Consider the following 19528-nt stretch of genomic DNA (forward strand, 5'->3'; position numbering starts at 1 on the left):
TTAGGATATAGCGGGTTGGATAATGGATGGATGGATTAACTTCTTTTGAGTTCATTGTAATTAATTTGCTCTTAAAGACTCAGACCCCCTTAATTGTTTCTTTTTCCTTAATTAGCTACTGTGGCAGGTGGCCGGGTGCGGCCCTCAATCAGCCGCCTATTTAAGGAGCCGCCACCCTGCAATCAAGGCTGGAGTCGGGTAGGCGGAGAACAAGGCCAGTGCAGAGGCGGCAAGGAGAGGCCCTGTGTGTGTGCAGTGAAGAGACGGCTCAGAGGAGAAGCCAGGACTTTGGGAGTCAGTGGGGGTTTGTTGGTGTGGTGCACATAAGGACTTGTATATAATAGTGACTTGTGAAATAAACGTGTGGTGATGGACTGCAACGTGTCTGCCTGTATGTGTCCGGGCTGTTCCCTTCTACACTACCAAACAATAACTACATATAAAATGAGCCAAAACAGGACCAGCAAACTGTGACCATCACACAATATCTGAAAATAAAGAAAGGTGAAGGTCTCAGGAATACTGATCTGTACCTCTCACACCTCTCATCTGGTTTAGTGGTGGGCTTTTTGATTCACTTTATGGATTTAATTCTTTTGAACTGTCTGTTTAAGAGAATCGATTCTTTTGATTCATCGATAGGATTTTTCATTCTCTTTGATTAAAAGTCAGGCAGTCGTCAGTCAGTGTCCAACCCGCTATATCCTAACACAGGGTCATGGGGGTCTGCTGGAGCCAATCCCAGCAACACAGGGCGAAAGGCAGGAACAAACCTGGGGCAGGGCACCAGCCAACTGCAGGACACACACACACACACACCAAGCACACACTAGGGACAATTTAGGATCACCAATGCACCTAACCTGCATGTCTTTGGACTGTGGGAGGAAACCCACGCAGACACGGGGAGAACATGCGAACCCAGGTCTCCTAACTGCGAGGCAGCAGCGCTACCCACTGTGCCACCGTGCTGCCCTTTGATTAAAAGTTAATTTTTTATTTTCATTACTTCATGAGCATGTGCAGAGGAGAGATACTGGGTATACTGGGAGAAGGGTACTAAGGATAGAGCTGCCAGGCAAGAGGAACAGAGGAAGGCCTAAGAGAAGGTTTATGGATGTGCTGAGAGAGGACATGCAGGTGCGACAGAACAAGATGACGAGGACAGGAGATGATCCACTGTGGCAACCCTTAACGGGCGCAGCCGAAAGAAGAAGAAGAGGAAGAAGAAGATGATATCATTTGTGTTTTGTATAATGTCATAATCTGGTTTCCTGTGACTCGCTGCTGATTTTTTTTTCTAATGTCTGGAACTCGTTGCTGGTGTCAAGTCATTTTCTCTGATGAATCCCCTTTGCAATTGTTTGGGGCATCCGGAAAAAAGAAAAGGTGAGCGATGCTACCATCAGTCCTGTGTCAGGCCAACAGTGAAGCATCCTGAGACCATTCATGTCATGTGGGGTTGCTTCTCACTCAAAATTTGACCTAAGAACACAGCCATGAATAAAGACTGGGACCAAAACATCCTCCGAGAGCAACTTCTCCCAACCATCCAAAAACAGTTTGGTGACCAACATGATGGAGCACCGGGCCATAAGGCAAAAGTGAGAACTAAGTGGCTCGGGGAACCAAACATCGACATTTGGGGTCCATGGCCAGGAAACTCCCCATTGAGAACTTGTGGTCAATCCTCAAGAGGCAGTGGGTGGACAAACAAAAAGCCACCAATTCTGATCCTACACGAATGGGCTGCCATCAGTCAGGATTGGGCCCAGAAGTTGATTGCCAGCCTGCCAGGGAGAATTGCAGAGGTCTTGGAAAAGAAAGAAGGGCCAACCCTGCAAATATGGACTCTGAGCATAAACATCATGTCATTGTCAATAAAAGCCTTTGAAACTTCTGAACTGCTTGTAATTCTACTTCAGTCTACCAGAGAACCATCTGAGAGAAAGATCTAAAAACACTGAAGCAGTAAACTTGGTGAAGACAGAGCACTTGGGTCCTTCTCGAAACTGATGGCCATGACTGTATTGTTTTGTATTGTATTGCATTGTGTTGTGTTGTATTGTATTGTGTTGTAGTTTTGTGTTGTAGTTTTATGTTGTATTGTTTTGTGTTGTGTTGTATTATTTTGTTTTGTGTTGTATTGTGTTGTGTTGTAGTTTTGTGTTGTATTGTGTTGTGTTGTATTGTATTGTTTTGTGTTGTGTTGTATTGTATTGTACTGTATCTCTGATTTCTTACCTGGGACGGTCTTCCCACTGCACGCTATTCTTGTCGGCAGATTAGGACCACTTTTCTTTGTGGGACTCGGTTCGGCGCTGACTCTCTGCCTTTGTCTTCGCAGTTCCTCTTCCCTCTCCTGGGCCGCTCGGATCTCTTCCTCGATCATGGATAGCGTCCGCTGCTTCCTGGAGCGTAACTTGAAAGGGCCGGCGTTAAGCTCAGGTTCCTGCGTCTTGAGGACAGAAGCCGTGCTCCTCAGCTCCGCGGCTTGAGAGTACTTGCTGAAGTAGCTGAACTCCTGCCTGTCTTCAGTGGGCGACCGCTCACTTGAAACGTCCACAGCACGCTGGTCACAACTTTCTGCCGGTCCCTGTACTGGTGAGGACACTTGAGGTGGCTGAAACTGGGATGTTACCCTCAGGGGGCTTAGTTGCTCTGCAGTCTGTTCCTCAGGCTCAATGGGGGGCAGCTTTTCTGCTGCCTCTTGTATGCACACTTCAGGGGTAGTGGGCTCCTGAACTGTAACGCTCCTTTCGTGACTCTGCTGGGCAATGGCCTGCTGGATTGCATTTTCCACTAGAATGCCCGCGTGGTACTCCAGCTGCTCATCAGTTGCCATGACTCCGTTGTACGTACCTGGCAGTGGGCACATAACGGGGTCAGCCTGGGTTTTGGCACTGCCTTCCATTTTACAATCAATGGGGGTGACGGCTTGTGGAGTAGGAGGCAGCGAGAAATCCCCCAAGGAGTTCTCCAAAAAGGCGTTCATCGTCTCGTTGGAAGCCCCGCTGTCACTCACATTATCCATGCTAAAGTCATTGGACAGCGTTTCCAGTATGGTGGTGTCCTGCGACCTGAGGGACAAATCGTCTAGGCCAGAGTCTAATTCTTCAGGGTGAGAGGACACGGTCACCGATTTCGCGTAGACGTATGGCATATCGTGCTCTTCGTCTTTCAGAATGGTCATCACGGCTCGAGCACAAGTAAATTCAACGTCCTCCTCCTCCTCCTCCCACCTCTCATCTTTGAATCCTTCATTTGGGTCATTCGAGGCCTTGATGTTTTCCTCTAACGTTGTCTCGTCCAGCTTATCCGGCACATAATAGATTTTCTCCGCTCTGATGGTGGTCACCTCCGCCTCTGACTGATCTTGACTACTAGAACTCCCAGTCACCATGACCGAGCCGGCCAGCTTCTCCATTTGGGGCTGCTCGGGTGCTTTGCAGAATGGCTTTGCAGAATACATCTTGGGAGCCACAGATCTCTTTGGTGCGCTGGGCTGAGTCGGCATATCCATCTTTAAAAATTGTTTCCGCGCAGCCGAGAAATCAATCTGCTCCGTCACTATGTCGTCCTTATTAACGTTCAGCGGTTCGGACTCTGTGACGACGGTTTGGTTCTGCTTTGGCGATGGCAGGGCCGTGCTCGTGTCTTGCTTCCTCTGCTTCCTTTCTTCGTATTTCTTATGCGACTCCAGCTGTTCCGGGTCCAGCTGTTCCAAAATGGTTTTCTCCTGCGGTGGGTTCCACCATTTGGCGGCAATACCGGGATTCTTTTTGACAGCCTGGCTACGGATCAGCTCTCGCCGTTCTCTCTCCAGCTCTGCAATCTCCTCCGAAGGCCTGATCATCTTCACTCTGACGATCTCCTTTTCCATACTGCTGTCAAAAAGCTTAGATGGCTTCTTCTCTTCGTGGAAAGCCCTCAATTCAAATCGGGCTTCTTTCTTGATGGTCGTCAAACTTGGCTCAACGGCTGACCTCTGATTGGATTGTAGGTTGGAATCGTCATGCTCAGGTACCGAGTGACCATTGCTCTTCGTCTGGCTGCCATCGTCTGCCTCCACACACGTGACTTGTCTTCTTCCTATCACAATTACGTCATTATCAGATGGTGACATTCTACCAGAAACGCTCACCGATGGGCTGGAGGCTTCGAGGGCAGTTGCACGAGGAGATGGCATCCCATTGAAAGTCTCATTCACAGAATCGCAGCAGTTAGCCTCTAGAACTTCATCCAAATACTGGATCTCCTTGGCCACATCGCTGTCCAGGGATTCATGCCTGACCTTCAGTCCATTCTGGTCGTTGCTCGGTAAGCACGTGTACTGACTCTGGGCAGGCTTCTCTGAGAAAGGAGCCTCAACTTCCATCTTGCGCTTGCTGCCAGAGAATATGCTGATGGGTTCGAGGAAGCTGACACTCTTCACACCTTTGTCTTTCTTTAAATCTCTGTCATCTTCAGCGATTTTGGAAGACTTCTGACAAGAAAAAAAAAAAGAACACTTTCAGTTAAAATGCAATTTAGAATTTGTCATAGCAGCAGGCTGATGCTTTATCAAAAAAGGCTTCTTTTATTTTAATAACTTAAGTAGATATTGATATATCTATATAGCGCCTTTCACATCTACCTATCTTATCTATTAATCATATAGTTTCTATCTATCTATTAATTATATAGTGCCTTTCACATCTAGCTATCTTATCTATCTATCTATCTATATAGCACCTTTCACATCTATCTATCTATGTATCTATCTATATAGCGCCTTTCACATCTATCTTATCTATTAATCATATAGTATCTATCTATCTATCTATCTATTAATTATAGCACCTTTCACATCGATCTATCTTATCTATTAATCATATAGTTTCTATCTATCTATCTATCTATATATCTATATATTAATCATATAGCACCTTTCACATCTATCTATATAGCGCCTTTCACATCTCTCTATCTTATCTATTAATCATAAAGTGTCCATCTATCTATCTATCTATCTATCTATTAATTATATAGCACCTTTCACATCGATCTATCTTATCTATTAATCATATAGTGTCCATCTATCTATCTATCTATCTATATAGCACCTTTCACATCTATCTATCTATTAATTATATGGCACCTTTCACATCGATCTGTCTTATCTATTAATCATATAGTTTCTGTCTATCTATCTATATATTAATTATATAGTGCCTTTCACATCTCTCTCTCCATCTTTTGTAAAGTGTCTTTCATATTAATCTGTTTTAATACCTTCTTGTTTGTCATGTTTCCAGAGTGTTGCATGCTGCTTGGACATGCAAGTAAGAATTTCAGTGCACATGTGACAGCATAACAACTACTACAAAATATTTAAAATGTTAGACTTTCAAGACTTATCTTTTAAGGAATCATTAGTATTTATTTATTTCCTTTTCCATCAGAAATCAATTCATGTAACAGGCATTTTGGGGATGACTGAGGCAGTCAGCAGAGGAAACCCAGTAAATATGGGAGGAGGTGTAAACTCCAGAGAGACAGAGCCAGGGCTGTGAATTGGACCACAGGGTCCATCTGCTGTAAGACAACACAAAAGCTACCACATCAGTAATGTCAGGCCATTTTCTAACCTGTGGAGTCCAGACAAGGTTCACGGCTTGGGAGGCTGGAGCCTATCCTAACTGTCATAGGGCATAAAGCAGGAACAAACCCTGGACAGGGCGCCAGTCCATCCACAGGATGAAGACACACACTCGCCCACACACCAAACACGATTTGTGTTGCCGGCTCACCTAACCTGCATGTCTTTGGACAGTGGGAGGAGATCGGAGCAAACCCACGTGGGCACAGGGAGAACCCACAAACTCCAATGCAGGGAGGAACTGAGATGTGAACCCTGGTCTCCTCACTGACAGACAGCAGCACTAAACCTGTGCCACCATGCTGTCCTGCACCAATAATAATTATAATAATAATATACACATAGACACACCCCATAAAACTGCCCCGTGTCTAGGCCTGATGTACTGTAGGTGGTAGCAACAGAACTATCCCAGGATAATTACAACAACAATAATAATAATAATAATAATATGTACTTGAGGAAGATTCTTGTGTTGTTCCATTATTGCTTTGTCATTTTATTCTGAAAGACTTTGGCCTCAATCGGCACTGGGCAATAAACAGATTGTTTTTTTTTTAAAGCATTTTATTGTTTTTATCACTTTTCTTTCTTTCTTTCTTTTTCTTTCTTTCACACGTCTGTAGATTGTTTTTTTAAAGCATTTTATTGTTTTTATCACTTTTCTTTCTTTCTTTTTCTTTCTTTCTTTCATACAGCATTTTATTGTTTTTATCACTTTTCTTTTTCTCTTTCTTTCTTTCTTTCTTTCTTTCTTTCTTTCTTTCTTTCTTTCTTTCTTTCTTTCTTTCTTTCTTTCTTTCTCCCTTTTACACGTCTGTAATGAATTCCCTTTTGTGTCCGCTCTTCCATGACATGTTTTTGTGGCTCTCACTATGGTGGTCCCATCAGGCTCTTCTTCTCCTGGGTGATTAGCCGTGTGCTGAGGGTGTTAATTATAGCAACACCAGAAATCCCTTAAATAGCTCCAGAGTTCTGCACTTTGTGCAGCCGACGCGCCCTCGCTGTCTCCATCAGTGAAAGGAGGATCACAGAGACCACGACGCTCCACTGTGCGAGTTCTGCTTGTAAGGTACATTGGAGAAGAGTGTGGCACCCTGAGGAGATTTGCAGGAAGTAAAAATAACAATGCATCTCCTCTCTTTCATTTCCTTTTCTTCTACTGGGCTGTATGAGCAGTGTATGCACACAAATGTCAGGGCCCTGTAATGCATGGGCACCCACTTCAGGGTTGGTTCCTGCCTTTCTGCCAGATGCTGCTAAGATAGGCTGTTACCCTCACTGGCTCAGAATTGCAGTAAGGAGGTCTGAGAATGGTATGTTATGTACGGCAGTGTGGGTGACAAAGCTGCCACCTGGAGGCAGAGGGCAACCCTGCAAACAATGGGCGACTAGAGGATAACAAATAATCGATAAGCGCAGAGTCCAGACCGGGAATTGGGGTTCCAAATGTCTGTACCTGTAGAGATCAATGCTGTTAACCAGCATTAGTTGGCGCCCCTACTCCAGGCAGCGCTAGCCCCCCAGGCTAGTGGTGATATAAAATGGGTGGTGCGGTCGTTGGACTGACGGCAGTTGAATTAATTAGGTAATCCGTTGACTCCATTCACTTTTTCACAGCTCATTTCTGGTAGTGTCACTGCAGAGTGTTGTACAAAGGGTACGGCAGTGGGGCCCAAGCTCTTTTTTTGGACTGGGACCCCATTTTGAAATCGGAGCTTTTTCTTTTGAAGCACTGACACTCACTTCCTCTTCAGGACATTGTTTAATGGCGAGTTGCATTATTTTGCGATCGTTTTGAAGACTGAAGTTCAGGATTTGGAAAGCCTGCACTTGATGTGGACGGGGCACCTCAGTCAAGAAGTCTCCCCACTCTGCTCACTTAATTAACAGGCCGGGGAACACAAAGAAATGTACATACGAAAAGATTCGAAAATTCGTGGGACACATTTCAAAGCAGGGTGGCACGGTGGCGCAGTGGGTAGCGCTGCTGCCTCACAGTATGGAGACCCGTCTGGGTTCGCTTCTCGAGTTCTCCCTGTGTGGAGTTTGCATGTTCTCCCCGTATCTGCGTGGGTTTCCTCCCACAGTCCAAAGACATGCAGGTTAGGGACATTGGAGATTCTAAATTGTCCCTAGTGTGTGCTTGGTGTGTGTGTCTGTGTGTGCCCTGTGGTGGGCTGGCACCCTGCCCGGGGATTTGTTCCTGCCTTGTGCACTGTGTTGGCTGGGACTGGCTCCAGCAGACCCCCGTGACCCTGTAGTTAGGATACAGCGGGTTGGATAATGGATGGACGGACATTTCAAGCACCTTAGTTTTGAACGTTTTAAAGCAGGGGTCTCAAACTCCGGTCCTGGTGGGCTGCAGTGGCTGTAGGTTTTCATTCTCACCCTTTTCTTAATCAGTGGCCTGTATTTGCTGCTAATTAACTTCTTTTGAGTTCATTTTATTTGACTTGTTTTTGAAGACTCGGACCCCCCCCCCCCCCCCCCCCCCCCCCCCCCCCCCCAATCGTTTCTTTTTCCTTAATTAGCTGCCAAACAAGAATGAGATACAAAATGAGCCAAAACACGACCAGCAAACTGTGTCTGTCCATCATACAATATCTGAAAATAAAGAAAGACGACGGTCTCTGCTCAGGACCCCAAAACATTTGACCAGCGCTCTTAGAAAAGAGAAATATCAACAATTCTAGAAATGTCTGCCATTGCACAGTGAGACCACCAAGAAGCCATGGAATTGAATTAACAACGAGACTCGACGCCTGATTAAGCAACTGGTTGGAGTGAAATTGGTTGGAGTTTGAGGCCCTGACTTAGGTGGTCTTCAGTTGGCTCCCTCACTTCACGTTTCATTTCTGTTTGGGTGCCGTTTAAGGAAAGAAATGAAGCAATTCAGAGGAACGACGAAGAAATTCAGGGGAACAAATTATAAAAAAAAACAAGTAAATTCAAATGAAAAGGAATTAATTAGCAGCAAAAACAGGTCACTAATTAAGAAAAGGGTTAGAATGAAAATCTGCGGCCATTGGTGCCCTCCAGGACTGGAGTTTGAGACCCCTACTTTATACCAAAGTACCTCTGGTGCTGCCACATTACACACAGGAAGCACTTTTGGGTCAGGTGGATCCCCCCCCCCCCAAAAAAGAAAGAAACCTCCTCCCCACATCTCCCTCTATGGTGGCTCCCTCAAGACCCAGCAGGATTGCAGAGTGGAACTCCATTTCCCATGAAGCCCTGCAGGAGTGTATATGAGAGATCCATCAGAGAGCTGCTGCCACCTGTTGGAGTGGAGGAGCAAATAGCTCCAGGTGACGGTCTCTTGCCATCCATATGTAAAACTGGCCACCCTGGCTGAGTAAGGAACCTTGAACTATCCTGCCCGGGACACAAGTCCATACTTGGTGCCCATTACAGTGGACACCCCTAAAAATACAGTAACTCAATGGAGCCATTCAAGCTCAGGGGAACAAATCTCTCTATTATAAAAGAAAATCCTGAGACGAGACGAGACCTTGGCCATGAGATTTTTTTAAGTCCCGCCCTCCTCTCCACCACTTCTGGTTCATGGCCCACGCCCGCAGTCCTCTCACCCCTCTATTAATATAAAAAAATCCTGGGATGAGAGAAAACCTTTTTTCCAAGAGATAATTTCAAGTCCCGCGAGATGAGACTTTGGCCGTGAGATTTTCTCAAGTCCCGTCCTCTTCTCCACTGTTTCCGGTTCACGTCCCACACCCGCGGTCCTCTCACCTCTCATTGGTGGGAATGCTTTTGTCCGACTCAGTTTCTGCGCTCTAAGCTCTTATAAATTTTAAAGTTCCCAACTAAAGAAGACGTATTCTGTCCAAATCTTATTGAAGAATTTAATCTCGAAGGGTTACCAACAGAAGAAATGAGTACACGGGAAATCCTAGCACCGAGAAACGATGAAGTCAAACGAATTAACACAAAAATTGTTGATTGGGTACACAGCAAATTGATTAAATGCGTATCAATAGACTCTGCTGAAGCAGTTGGTGGTGATGGTGCGGAAGATGAAAACATCAACTTACAATCCATCCCATCCATCCATTTTCCAACCCGCTGAATCCGAACACTGGGTCACGGGGGTCTGCTGGAGCCAATCCCAGCCAACACAGGGCACAAGGCAGGAACCAATCCCGGGCAGGGTGCCAACCCACCACAGTCAACTTACAATATCACGTAGAATATCTACAACTGTTAACACCGTCTGGTCTTCCACCGGCCGAATTACTACAGATATATCGTAATGTAATTGTGTAATTGATGTCTGAGTGATGGGCTATGCAATGGAACAAGATTAGTCGTATTCAAAATTGGATCAACTGTACAGAGTAACGGGGATTGTGGAAGAGAGGTGAAGAAGACAGTGCAGGCAGAGTGGAATGGGTGGAGAAGAGTGTCAGGAGTGATTTGTGACAGTCGGGTATCAGCAAGAGTGACAGGGAAGGTCTACAGGACCAGCTATGTTATATGGGCTGGAGACGGTGGCACAGGAGACAGAGCTGGAGGTGGCAGAGTTAAAGATGCTGTGACGAGGATGGACAGGATTAGAAATGAGGACATTAGAGGGTCAGCTCAAGTGGGACGGGTGGGTGACAAAGTCAGAGAGGGGAGATTGTGTTGGCTTGGACATGTGCAGAGGAGAGATGAGGGGTATAATGAGAGAAGGGTGCTAAGGATAGAGCTGCTGAGTAAGAGGAGAAGAGGAAGGCCTAAGAGAAGGTTTATGGATGTGGTGAGAGAGGACATGCAGGTGATGGGTGTGACAGAGCAAGATGACGAGGACAGGAAGATATGGAAGAAGATGATCTGCTGTGGCAACCCCTAACGGGAGCAGCCAAAAGAAGAAGAAGAAGTCGTATTCAAAATTGGTCAAACAATTCTGACATGTAAAATTTGAACAGGCGACAAGAAAGGTAATGTAGTCCATCTTCAGGGGTAACATTAGACACCAAAGGAGACCTTGATATGCTATTCGTAGTGAAGCGTTTACACTTTCCCGTTAGAGTAGCTTTGGCTATGACAATTAACAAATCACAGGGACAAACATTTGAAAAAGTCGGTTTAATTTATTAGAGAGAAAGAAATGAAATTCACTCATACGTTGTGTTGTCACGATGGAGTCCAAACACGGAATCAAAATTCAATGCGATATTGACGAATAGTTAATTCCAAATATTGTTTTTATTGAAGTTTTACAGTAAAAGTGTAAGTTTAAAAAGTATTTGCGTATTAATTTCAGTCAAACAGAACGAAAACGTATAACGCAACGAATACCTCTAATGCAACATGAAACATAATTTTCTTTCAGTTTATTACGTTTTATTATTTTTCCTGTGGTTAATGACTCGCTGTAATGTAAAACAGTTACTTCTATTATGCATATGTAACAATTCCCATCTGTTTAAATTGCACACCCGCTTCCCGATACCGTGAGCGGCAGAGCGTGAAGTGGCTAGCGTGTGGCGCCCGTCTGGGGGTCGGCGAGCGAAGTCAGCAGGGGGCAGAGCCCCCTAGTCTTAAAAAAACAAATCAATTAAAATGAATTCAAAAGAAGTTAATTAACAGCAAAAACTGGTCACCCATTAGGAAAAAAAGGTGAGAATGAAAACCTGCAGCCACTGCGGCCCTCCAGGAGCGGCGATTGAGACCTCTGTTTTTACGCTTTTAATGTGTATTAAATCTGAACTTATTAATGAAGCAGTCTTAATTGCATTTATATTTTACATTTTTTTTTCTATTTCTAAATATTTTTTCATGAATCCATTAGCATATCAGGTGACCCCACGTGGGGTCGTGACCCTAAGATTTAGGAAACGCTGTTCTGCAGGTCGGGGATGATAACAAATGTACAACACACACAACGCATCAGTAAACGTAAAAGAGAATGGATTAGCTGTAAAACAAAGCCATTTCAAACTGATTCAGGTAAACGGCTCCTAATGTGCTCACGTCCATTCATGTTATTGCTGAGCCTCTGTTAACTTACGGAAGCTGCTTTTCTTGTAATGTTATAAAATGACAGATGTGATTGTTAGATTAATGGCAGGAAAATGAACTGAAGAATTCAATACATACATCTGGGCATACAGTGGGGGAAAATGAGCATTTGATCCACTGCTGAATTTGTACGTTTGCTCACTTACTGAGAAATGAACAGAGACAGAATATCAAGCAAAAATCCAGAAAACAACACATGACGTAAAAGTTATAAATTGATTTGCGTGTCATTGAGAGAAATAAGGATTTGATCTCCTACAGCCCAGGCAGAATTCGGGCTCTCACAGATTGGCGATTACAATCAATCAATCAATCACAGATACTCCTGATCTCAACTCGTGATGTGTACAAAGCCCACCTGTCCACAGAGTCAATGTCTTCCAACCAACCTCTCCACCACCACCACCACCACCACGGGCAAAGGACGTCAGGGACAAGGCTGGAGTGGGCTACAAGACCACCGGCAAGAAGCTTGGTGAGAAGGTGACAACAGGATTGGCACTCCAGCCACCGTAAAAAAATCTGACAGGGATCCAGTGTGGTGCTGACGTGTCACCGATCCAGGTGGTCCGTCATGTGGTGGGTGTGACAACACGCCATCAGCTTCAAAATTTTTGTCTAAATATATTAAAGCATAGACAATATATTACAGACCCCACAAGTTAAACTATAAATGGAATATTTGAATTATTCCTTTGTCCCTCTGACTATACACTGGTCCCAGTTTCTTTTGTATTTTTTATATTTTTATTGATTTTAATTAGAAACAGATAACATTCCATACAATCAAGACAAAGGGAACAAATCAAACCCAAAACAAAATCTCACCTGAAGAAGGGGCCTGAGTTGCCTTGAAAGCTCGCATACTGTAATCTTTCTAGTCAGCCAATTGAAGGAGTTATTCTGCTTGACTTCTCACCACATCCATAATGGCTGACACGGCACAACACCCCAGTACTACAAACCCACCGAAGAGAAAGAGAGAAGAGGAGCCATCAACCGCAATGACTCTATACAATGGGGGGAATAAGTAACTGATCCCCTGCTGAATGTGTACGTTTGCTCTCTTACAGAGAAATGAACAGTCTCGAACTATTATAGTAGTTTCATTTTAATGGAGAAAGATAGATAGATAGATAGATAGATAGATAGATAGATAGATAGATAGATAGATAGATAGATAGATAGATAGATAGATAGATAGATAGATAGATAGATAGATGTGAAAGGCACTATATAATAGATAGCATAGTTGGCAGGATTAGATAAATAGATAGATAGATGTGAAAGGCACTATATAATAGATAGCATAGTTGGCAGGATTAGATAAATAGATAGATAGATGTGAAAGGCACTATATAATAGATAGCATAGTTGGCAGGATTAGATAGATAGATAGATAGATAGATAGATAGATAGATAGATAGATCGATGTGAAAGGCACTATATAATAGATAGATAGATAGATAGATAGATAGATAGATAGATAGATAGATAGATAGATAGATAGATAGCAAAGGCACTATATAATAGATAGCATAGTTGGCAGGATTAGATAGATAGATAGATGTGAAAGGCACTATATAATAGATAGATAGCGTAGTTGGCAGGATCAGATAGATAGATAGATAGATAGATAGATAGATAGATAGATAGATAGATAGATACTTTATTAATCCCAAGGGGAATTCACAAATCAATTTTATTTATATATATATATATATATATATATATATATATATATATATATATATATATATATATATATATATAAAAAAAATATCAACCGAAAATCAAGAAAAAAGACACATGACGTAAAAGTTATAAATTGATTTGCGTGTCATTGAGAGAAATAAGGATTTGATCCCCTACAACCCAGCCAGAATTCGGGCTCCCACAGATTGGCAATTACAATCAATCAATCAATCAATCACAGATACTCCTGATCCCAACCCGTGATGTGTATAAAGCCCACCTGTCCACAGAGTCAATTTCTTCATTCCCAACATCACCACCACCACCACGGGCAAAGAGCGTCAGGGACAAAGCTGGAGTGGGCTACAAGACCACCAGCAAAAGAAGCCTAGTAAAGCTATATAAGACATTGGGCAGTCCCTGGTGGTGATGGGCAGGTGTCCCCGACTCTTAGAGAACCACCCACAAAACACAAGGAACACAACACGGGCATCGGGAATACAACAAATAAGAAACCAAAGTAACAGTAACGTAAATCAAAAGCTGACAAATGAACAAAAAAAGACCTAAAAATAAGAATTTGAACCTTAGATTCGGGGGGGGGGGGGGGGGGGGGGGGGACGACCCTGACTGAAATATAACAGACAGCTGTATAGGAGTATCACACTGTTTCCCTTGGTCCTGAACTTGACAGAGACTCCGGCTTTTTAGGTGTGTTTCCAAATGATGTGCGAAGGAGTTATTGCAGTAGCCGTGTTATGAATCGACGACTCGGCCCCCGGTCCACACATTCTGTCTAGAGGTGGTAGCTTATTCTTCAAAGAACTGTGTCACGACGATTCAGTCTTATTGAGGGATCTCGAACAGATCGGGTGCTGGAGAAAATTTTGAAATTAAAAAAAAAAAATCACCCGTTGAAAATCACTGGCGAATGTGCAAACGTGTCAGTCTTAAAACAGGGAAACACTCCGGTGCTGCATTAACTATTAATAATATAATTCATTACATTTATATACTATTGTTACTTTGCTGTTTTTACCTCAGCAGTAGTAATACCAGCTTGTATATTTTCGTAAGTTTTCCTCTTTTTCATCTCTGATTGCACAGTTGACGGCAAACAGATCCCCAATTACAAGTGAATGAAGCACCAACAGACCGTGGGTGTGTGTGTGTGTGTGTGTGTGTGTTTCTGTCTGTGTGTGTGTGTAGGGTAGGAAGTCGCTGTCATGATCTGCTCCTATGCACGTGGTAAGCCAATCCTTTCTCGGCGAGTCCAGCCGGGCGCACGCAGAAACTGCTGCATCAGCAAGTTGCTTTGTGCTTTATGCTTTGTCTGGCCCAGGTGTGCCAGTGAAAGTGACAGTCCCCAATTTCATGACACCCAAGAGTACCAAAATGTCCCGTTTTTGACAGGTTACCCCTCTAACAAAGTCTATTCCGTGTTACGACCTAAACAAGGAAGACTGACAGAGGAGTCACCACAGATAAATCAATAAACGCCCGTCCATCTCGTTGTCACACAAGAAGCACAGATCACTTGCTGATCTCAGGTGGGCGCCCAGCCTCCTTCTTCCTTTAGTTCTCTGTTTTGTCACATCTTCCTTTCCCATTAAACCTTCCTTCCTTCAGCTTCACTTCCAGTGTTGGCCAACCATCCCTGCACCCAAACACTTGTTGTTGTTTTCCTCTCCAAGCTCACATTGCTCTGGCAGCAGCATGCCCATTTGGCACCTACTGGGGTTGCCATCGGACATTAATAATAATAATAATTCCTTATATTTATATAGCACTATTCTCACTACTACTTCTCCATGTAGGGAGGACCTGGGAAGCGAACCCCACAATCCCCCTTTCTGCAAAGCTGCAGCACCACCACTGCTGAACGATTTCCAGGGTCTGCTGTGGCCGTGCCAAGCCTCAGAGTCCGTCCCTTTTGCCCAATATATACACAGCAGGGCTCCCCGAGTTTTTCTTATCGTCAATCCAAACTTGTCCACTAGAGGTTTAGTGTCTCAGTCTGACCTGATCAGAGTGCCACTTTGAGATCACTACTCACTAATGGCAGCCATGGCGGGCCTGTTACTGGGCATCTCTGGTGCCAAGCCCGAGGCTCACTTCCACAGGAGGCTTTGCGTTTGTGACCTGACCGGCCTGCCTGCCTGCTCTGCCTTCTCTTTTCCTTAATGACGGGTTTTTCCTTCCTCCTCCAGGCTTGAACTTCTCCACTGGAGCTGATGCAGATGGAACACCATTTGAAATCAGATAAAGAAATGTGCAAATGGAATCTGCGAGTACGGCGAAGGTAAACTACCAAAGAGGACAACGGAGAGGGAAGAACTTCTTTAAAAATCTAAAAGACGAGAAGAAAAAAACAACGGAAGCAAAATGTAACAAGTGCACTGAATTTATCAGACAGGAGTGGAGCCCCATCATGGTGTGAGGGGCTTTAATGATTAATGTGCAGGACGTCCCCAAACTGGGACAAGCGCTGCTGCCGTCCCCGAGGGGCTCAGACTGTGGCAGAAAAATGTAAAGAGTCCGGATTAGGCGCTGGGCACAATTAGTCAGGCCTCGAGTGAGAGGGTGACAACCAACATATTTAAAAAAGAAATTCAATAAATCAAATGAAAAATCCATAAAAGATTAAGCTTTACAAGTAATAAAAATTAAAACACACGTTAGTCAAATAGAGCTTTACATTTCATTTTTATAACTGAGAAAAAGGAGGAAGAAGATAGATAGATAGATAGATAGATAGATAGATAGATAGATAGATAGATAGATAGATAGATAGATAGATAGATAGATAGATACGAAAGGCACTATATAATAGATAGATAGATAGATAGATAGAGTGAAAGACACTATATAATAGACAGATAGATAGAGTGAGACACTATATAATAGATAGATACAAAAGGCACTATATAATAGATAGCTAGACAGATAGATAGAGTGAAAGACACTATATAATAGACAGATAGATAGACAGATAGATCGATAGATAGAGATAGATAGAGTGAGACACTATATAATAGATAGATAGATACAAAAGGCACTATATAATAGATAGATAGATAGATAGATACGAAAGGCACTATATAATAGATAGAGTGAAAGACACTATATAATAGATAGATAGAGAGTGAAAGACACTATATAATAGATAGATAGATAGATAGAGTGAAAGACACTATATAATTCATAGATAGATCTATTTAGAGTATAGCACCTTTCATCTGTCTACCCTTCTTATCTCTTCATTATGTAGCGCCTTTTCTGTCTGATGGTCTGTCTCTCTCTAGTATATAATGCCTTTCACTAATCTTTGTATCCACCCCTCCATTATACAGCACATTCCCTACTTAGCGGTTTATCACTCCATATTGCCACTCCAGTCTGTCTGTCTGTCTGTCTGTTTTTCTATCAAGAGCTTTAGTGTGAATTCACAATTGAAGAGCGACCTCTCAAATGAAGTTGCTTTGTGCCCCGTATGGCCGGCTGACATCCCGCCAGTGAACTGCACGGCTCAATGCTGCGAGTCGCTGTTTCCACCTCCAGTTTACACATCTGGTCGCCACTCCGTGAACATTTTTTCTGCATAAGTAAGCTTCCTGACTTTGCGCACGGCCTTTTAAAGGAATGCAAGACATATTTTGTCTGCCTTTTGGCAGTTGGGATATTTTAAGAAATATGTGGTAACATTTCAGGGGCAGGACGTGAAGGGCCACACTGAGTCAGTCACCTACTGTTATGGGAAACAAGCGAAGTCCTTTGTTAAGCTTTTGTTACGGAGCACTTAGTGACAAATGTGAGCCCCTGCTGGCACTTCAAGGCTTGGCCAGTGGGACTTTTTAATTCTGATTAACACCAAAGCGCCAGCTGAACAGACCAGTGGAGGCCCCTAGGCAGCCCGTCGTAAGGTGTTGTCACATACTGTAGGTTTATTAAAATGCCTTCCTGTGCCAGGCGTACGCTGTGCGATTTTTCGAAATCGGGTGGCTAAGTGATGACACTCATTACACAACTGAGTCACCGGTCATTTGTGTGCTCAAACTGTGCAAATGGATTTGGTCCGACACGGATGCTGTGACTTTACACGGTGTGCATGATGCCCCCGATGGACAGTCTTACCCATACAAAAAAAAAACAAGATGGCCACGAACGTCTTAAACTGTCAACAAAGCAAATCATTTTGATAGCTTCCCTTGTGCTTTTTATTTATTTTGTAATTAATGGTCATTCTGGACAGTGCAGCCTTAGTGGGTAGGACTTTGGACTAAACCCTGAGTGATCTGACGTATTGTCACGGTGCCCACAAGGAGCATCAGCCAGGGAGGAGTCACCCATAGTATAAGCTGGCAGTGGGGAGGGGGCTATAAAAACGTCGTACGTGCAGCAACCATTGAGCTGCCCTTTTGTATCCACAAGGCCTACAGCATTGGAAGGATCACTCGCACCCTCCCCATTGGGGTCTTTGTCCCACTTCCATCTGACGAAGGTTCCATTGCATCCAAAGCAATTTGGTCAGGGTCTGCGCCAGCTTCTACCCCTTTGGTGGTCCGGGGACTCTGAACTCCGCACTACCCCCCCTACCACCCTCAGATCTGCTCCTGATAGCTTATTTGTGTACAGTGCATTTGCTGCACCCGTTACAACTGTTGTTTTCTTTTCATTAGTAGTGGTGATTATTATTATTTATTTAGAACATTAGAATAATCCGGACGAGAGCAGGCCACTCAGTCCCACAAAGCTCGCCAGTCCTCTTCACTTATTTCTCTCTATTATGAAAAAAAATCCCGTGGGTGGGAATGACTAGGAGACGATACGTGATCTTCACGTTAAGATCATGGAAGACAAATAAAAGACCCGCGAGATGGCCAGCAAAAAAAATCAGTAGTGTAAAGGCGTGCAGCACACACAGGGGTCTTAGTGCATATAAAGGACAATACGTTATAAATGAAACGTCGAAGACTAAAAGATCGCATTAGCGCAAACAAAAGGAAATTAATCATCAGGACCAGGTGTAATTGAAAAATAGCAGGACAAAGCCGAGGTCAGAAATAAAAGGCAAAGAGCATTTGCCTTCGCATCATTCAATGCACAAAACGTAGATTTACACAATAATGGAACATGAGAATATATGAGAATCTGTGGTCCCGCAACAGTTAAAGCAACGACAAGTTTAATTTCAAAGAAAACACAGTTCGGTCAGGTGTATATTTAGGATCACAGAGAAGCGATCACAACGCGAGCAGCAGAGACACGAAGTGGCAAAAAGGACAGCGGCTGTACAGGCTTTAAAATGATCGACGGGCAGCACGACAGCAGTTGCCACCCCCCTTCATAATGCGAGCAGCGCTATACGTCCTGCAAGAAAGAGATTGAACCAAACCCCAGGGCCGGAAATAAAGGACGATTATTGTTTTTACAACGTCACGCGAGACAAGGCAGTGAGCCATCATTTAAAACAAGTCCACAAACATCTAACCTAGCAATTGTTGGATTGCTGTTGGCAGACACGCATCATGTGCTCCCAGCTCTTAAAACAACGACATGCGACAAGCAGAACAGGCAGAAAAGACAGCAGACGATCCGACGGCATCTCCTTAGCGTGCGTTCAGTCACCCCCCCCTTCACAACGCGAGCAGCGTTATACATCTGGCGAGAAGAGATGTAACCACGCACGGGGCCGGAAATAAAGGACTAGTACTGTTTATACAAAAGTTTTTAAAGTAAAGTGAAAATAATGCATACTGTATGTAACAATTCACAAGAAAATAACAATCTCTTTAAATTGTATATCCTGTAAACCAAACACGGGGGTGGGCGAGCGAAGTGAGCAGAGGGAGGAGCCCCCTATTCTTCCAAAAAAACATCAAGTCGAGTTTTGAAAGTCCCCTAAAGTCCTACTGTCTACCACACTACTTGGCCGCTTATTCCAAGTGTCTGTCGTTCTTTGTGTAAAGAAAAACTTCCTAATGTTTGTGCAAAATTTCCCCTTCACAAGTTTCCAGCTGTGTCCCCGTGTTCTTGATGAACTCATTTTAAAGTCACCGTCTCGATCCACTGGTCTAATTCCCTTCATAATTTTGGACACTTCAGTCAGGTCTCTCTTAATCGCCTGTAAAGGCTCAGCTCTTTCAATCTTTCCCTTATCACTCA

At 43.8% G+C, this 19528-nt stretch overlaps 1 protein-coding gene across 3 annotated transcripts in view; it reads right to left on the reverse strand.

Annotated features, from left to right (window-relative positions):
- The window catches only part of LOC114654486 (A-kinase anchor protein 2), a 97932-nt gene that overhangs the window by 20206 nt on the left and 58198 nt on the right, over positions 1-19528 (reverse strand). For all 3 annotated transcript variants that reach the window (XM_051929774.1, XM_051929772.1, XM_051929773.1), the window contains exon 2: positions 2245-4486. In XM_051929774.1, the coding sequence (XP_051785734.1) occupies positions 2245-4486 (2242 nt within the window). The remainder of the gene's footprint in view (positions 1-2244; positions 4487-19528) is intronic.

The sequence above is a fragment of the Erpetoichthys calabaricus genome, chromosome 7, assembly GCF_900747795.2.
Source record: "Erpetoichthys calabaricus chromosome 7, fErpCal1.3, whole genome shotgun sequence".
Classification (NCBI taxonomy): Eukaryota; Metazoa; Chordata; class Cladistia; order Polypteriformes; family Polypteridae; genus Erpetoichthys; species Erpetoichthys calabaricus.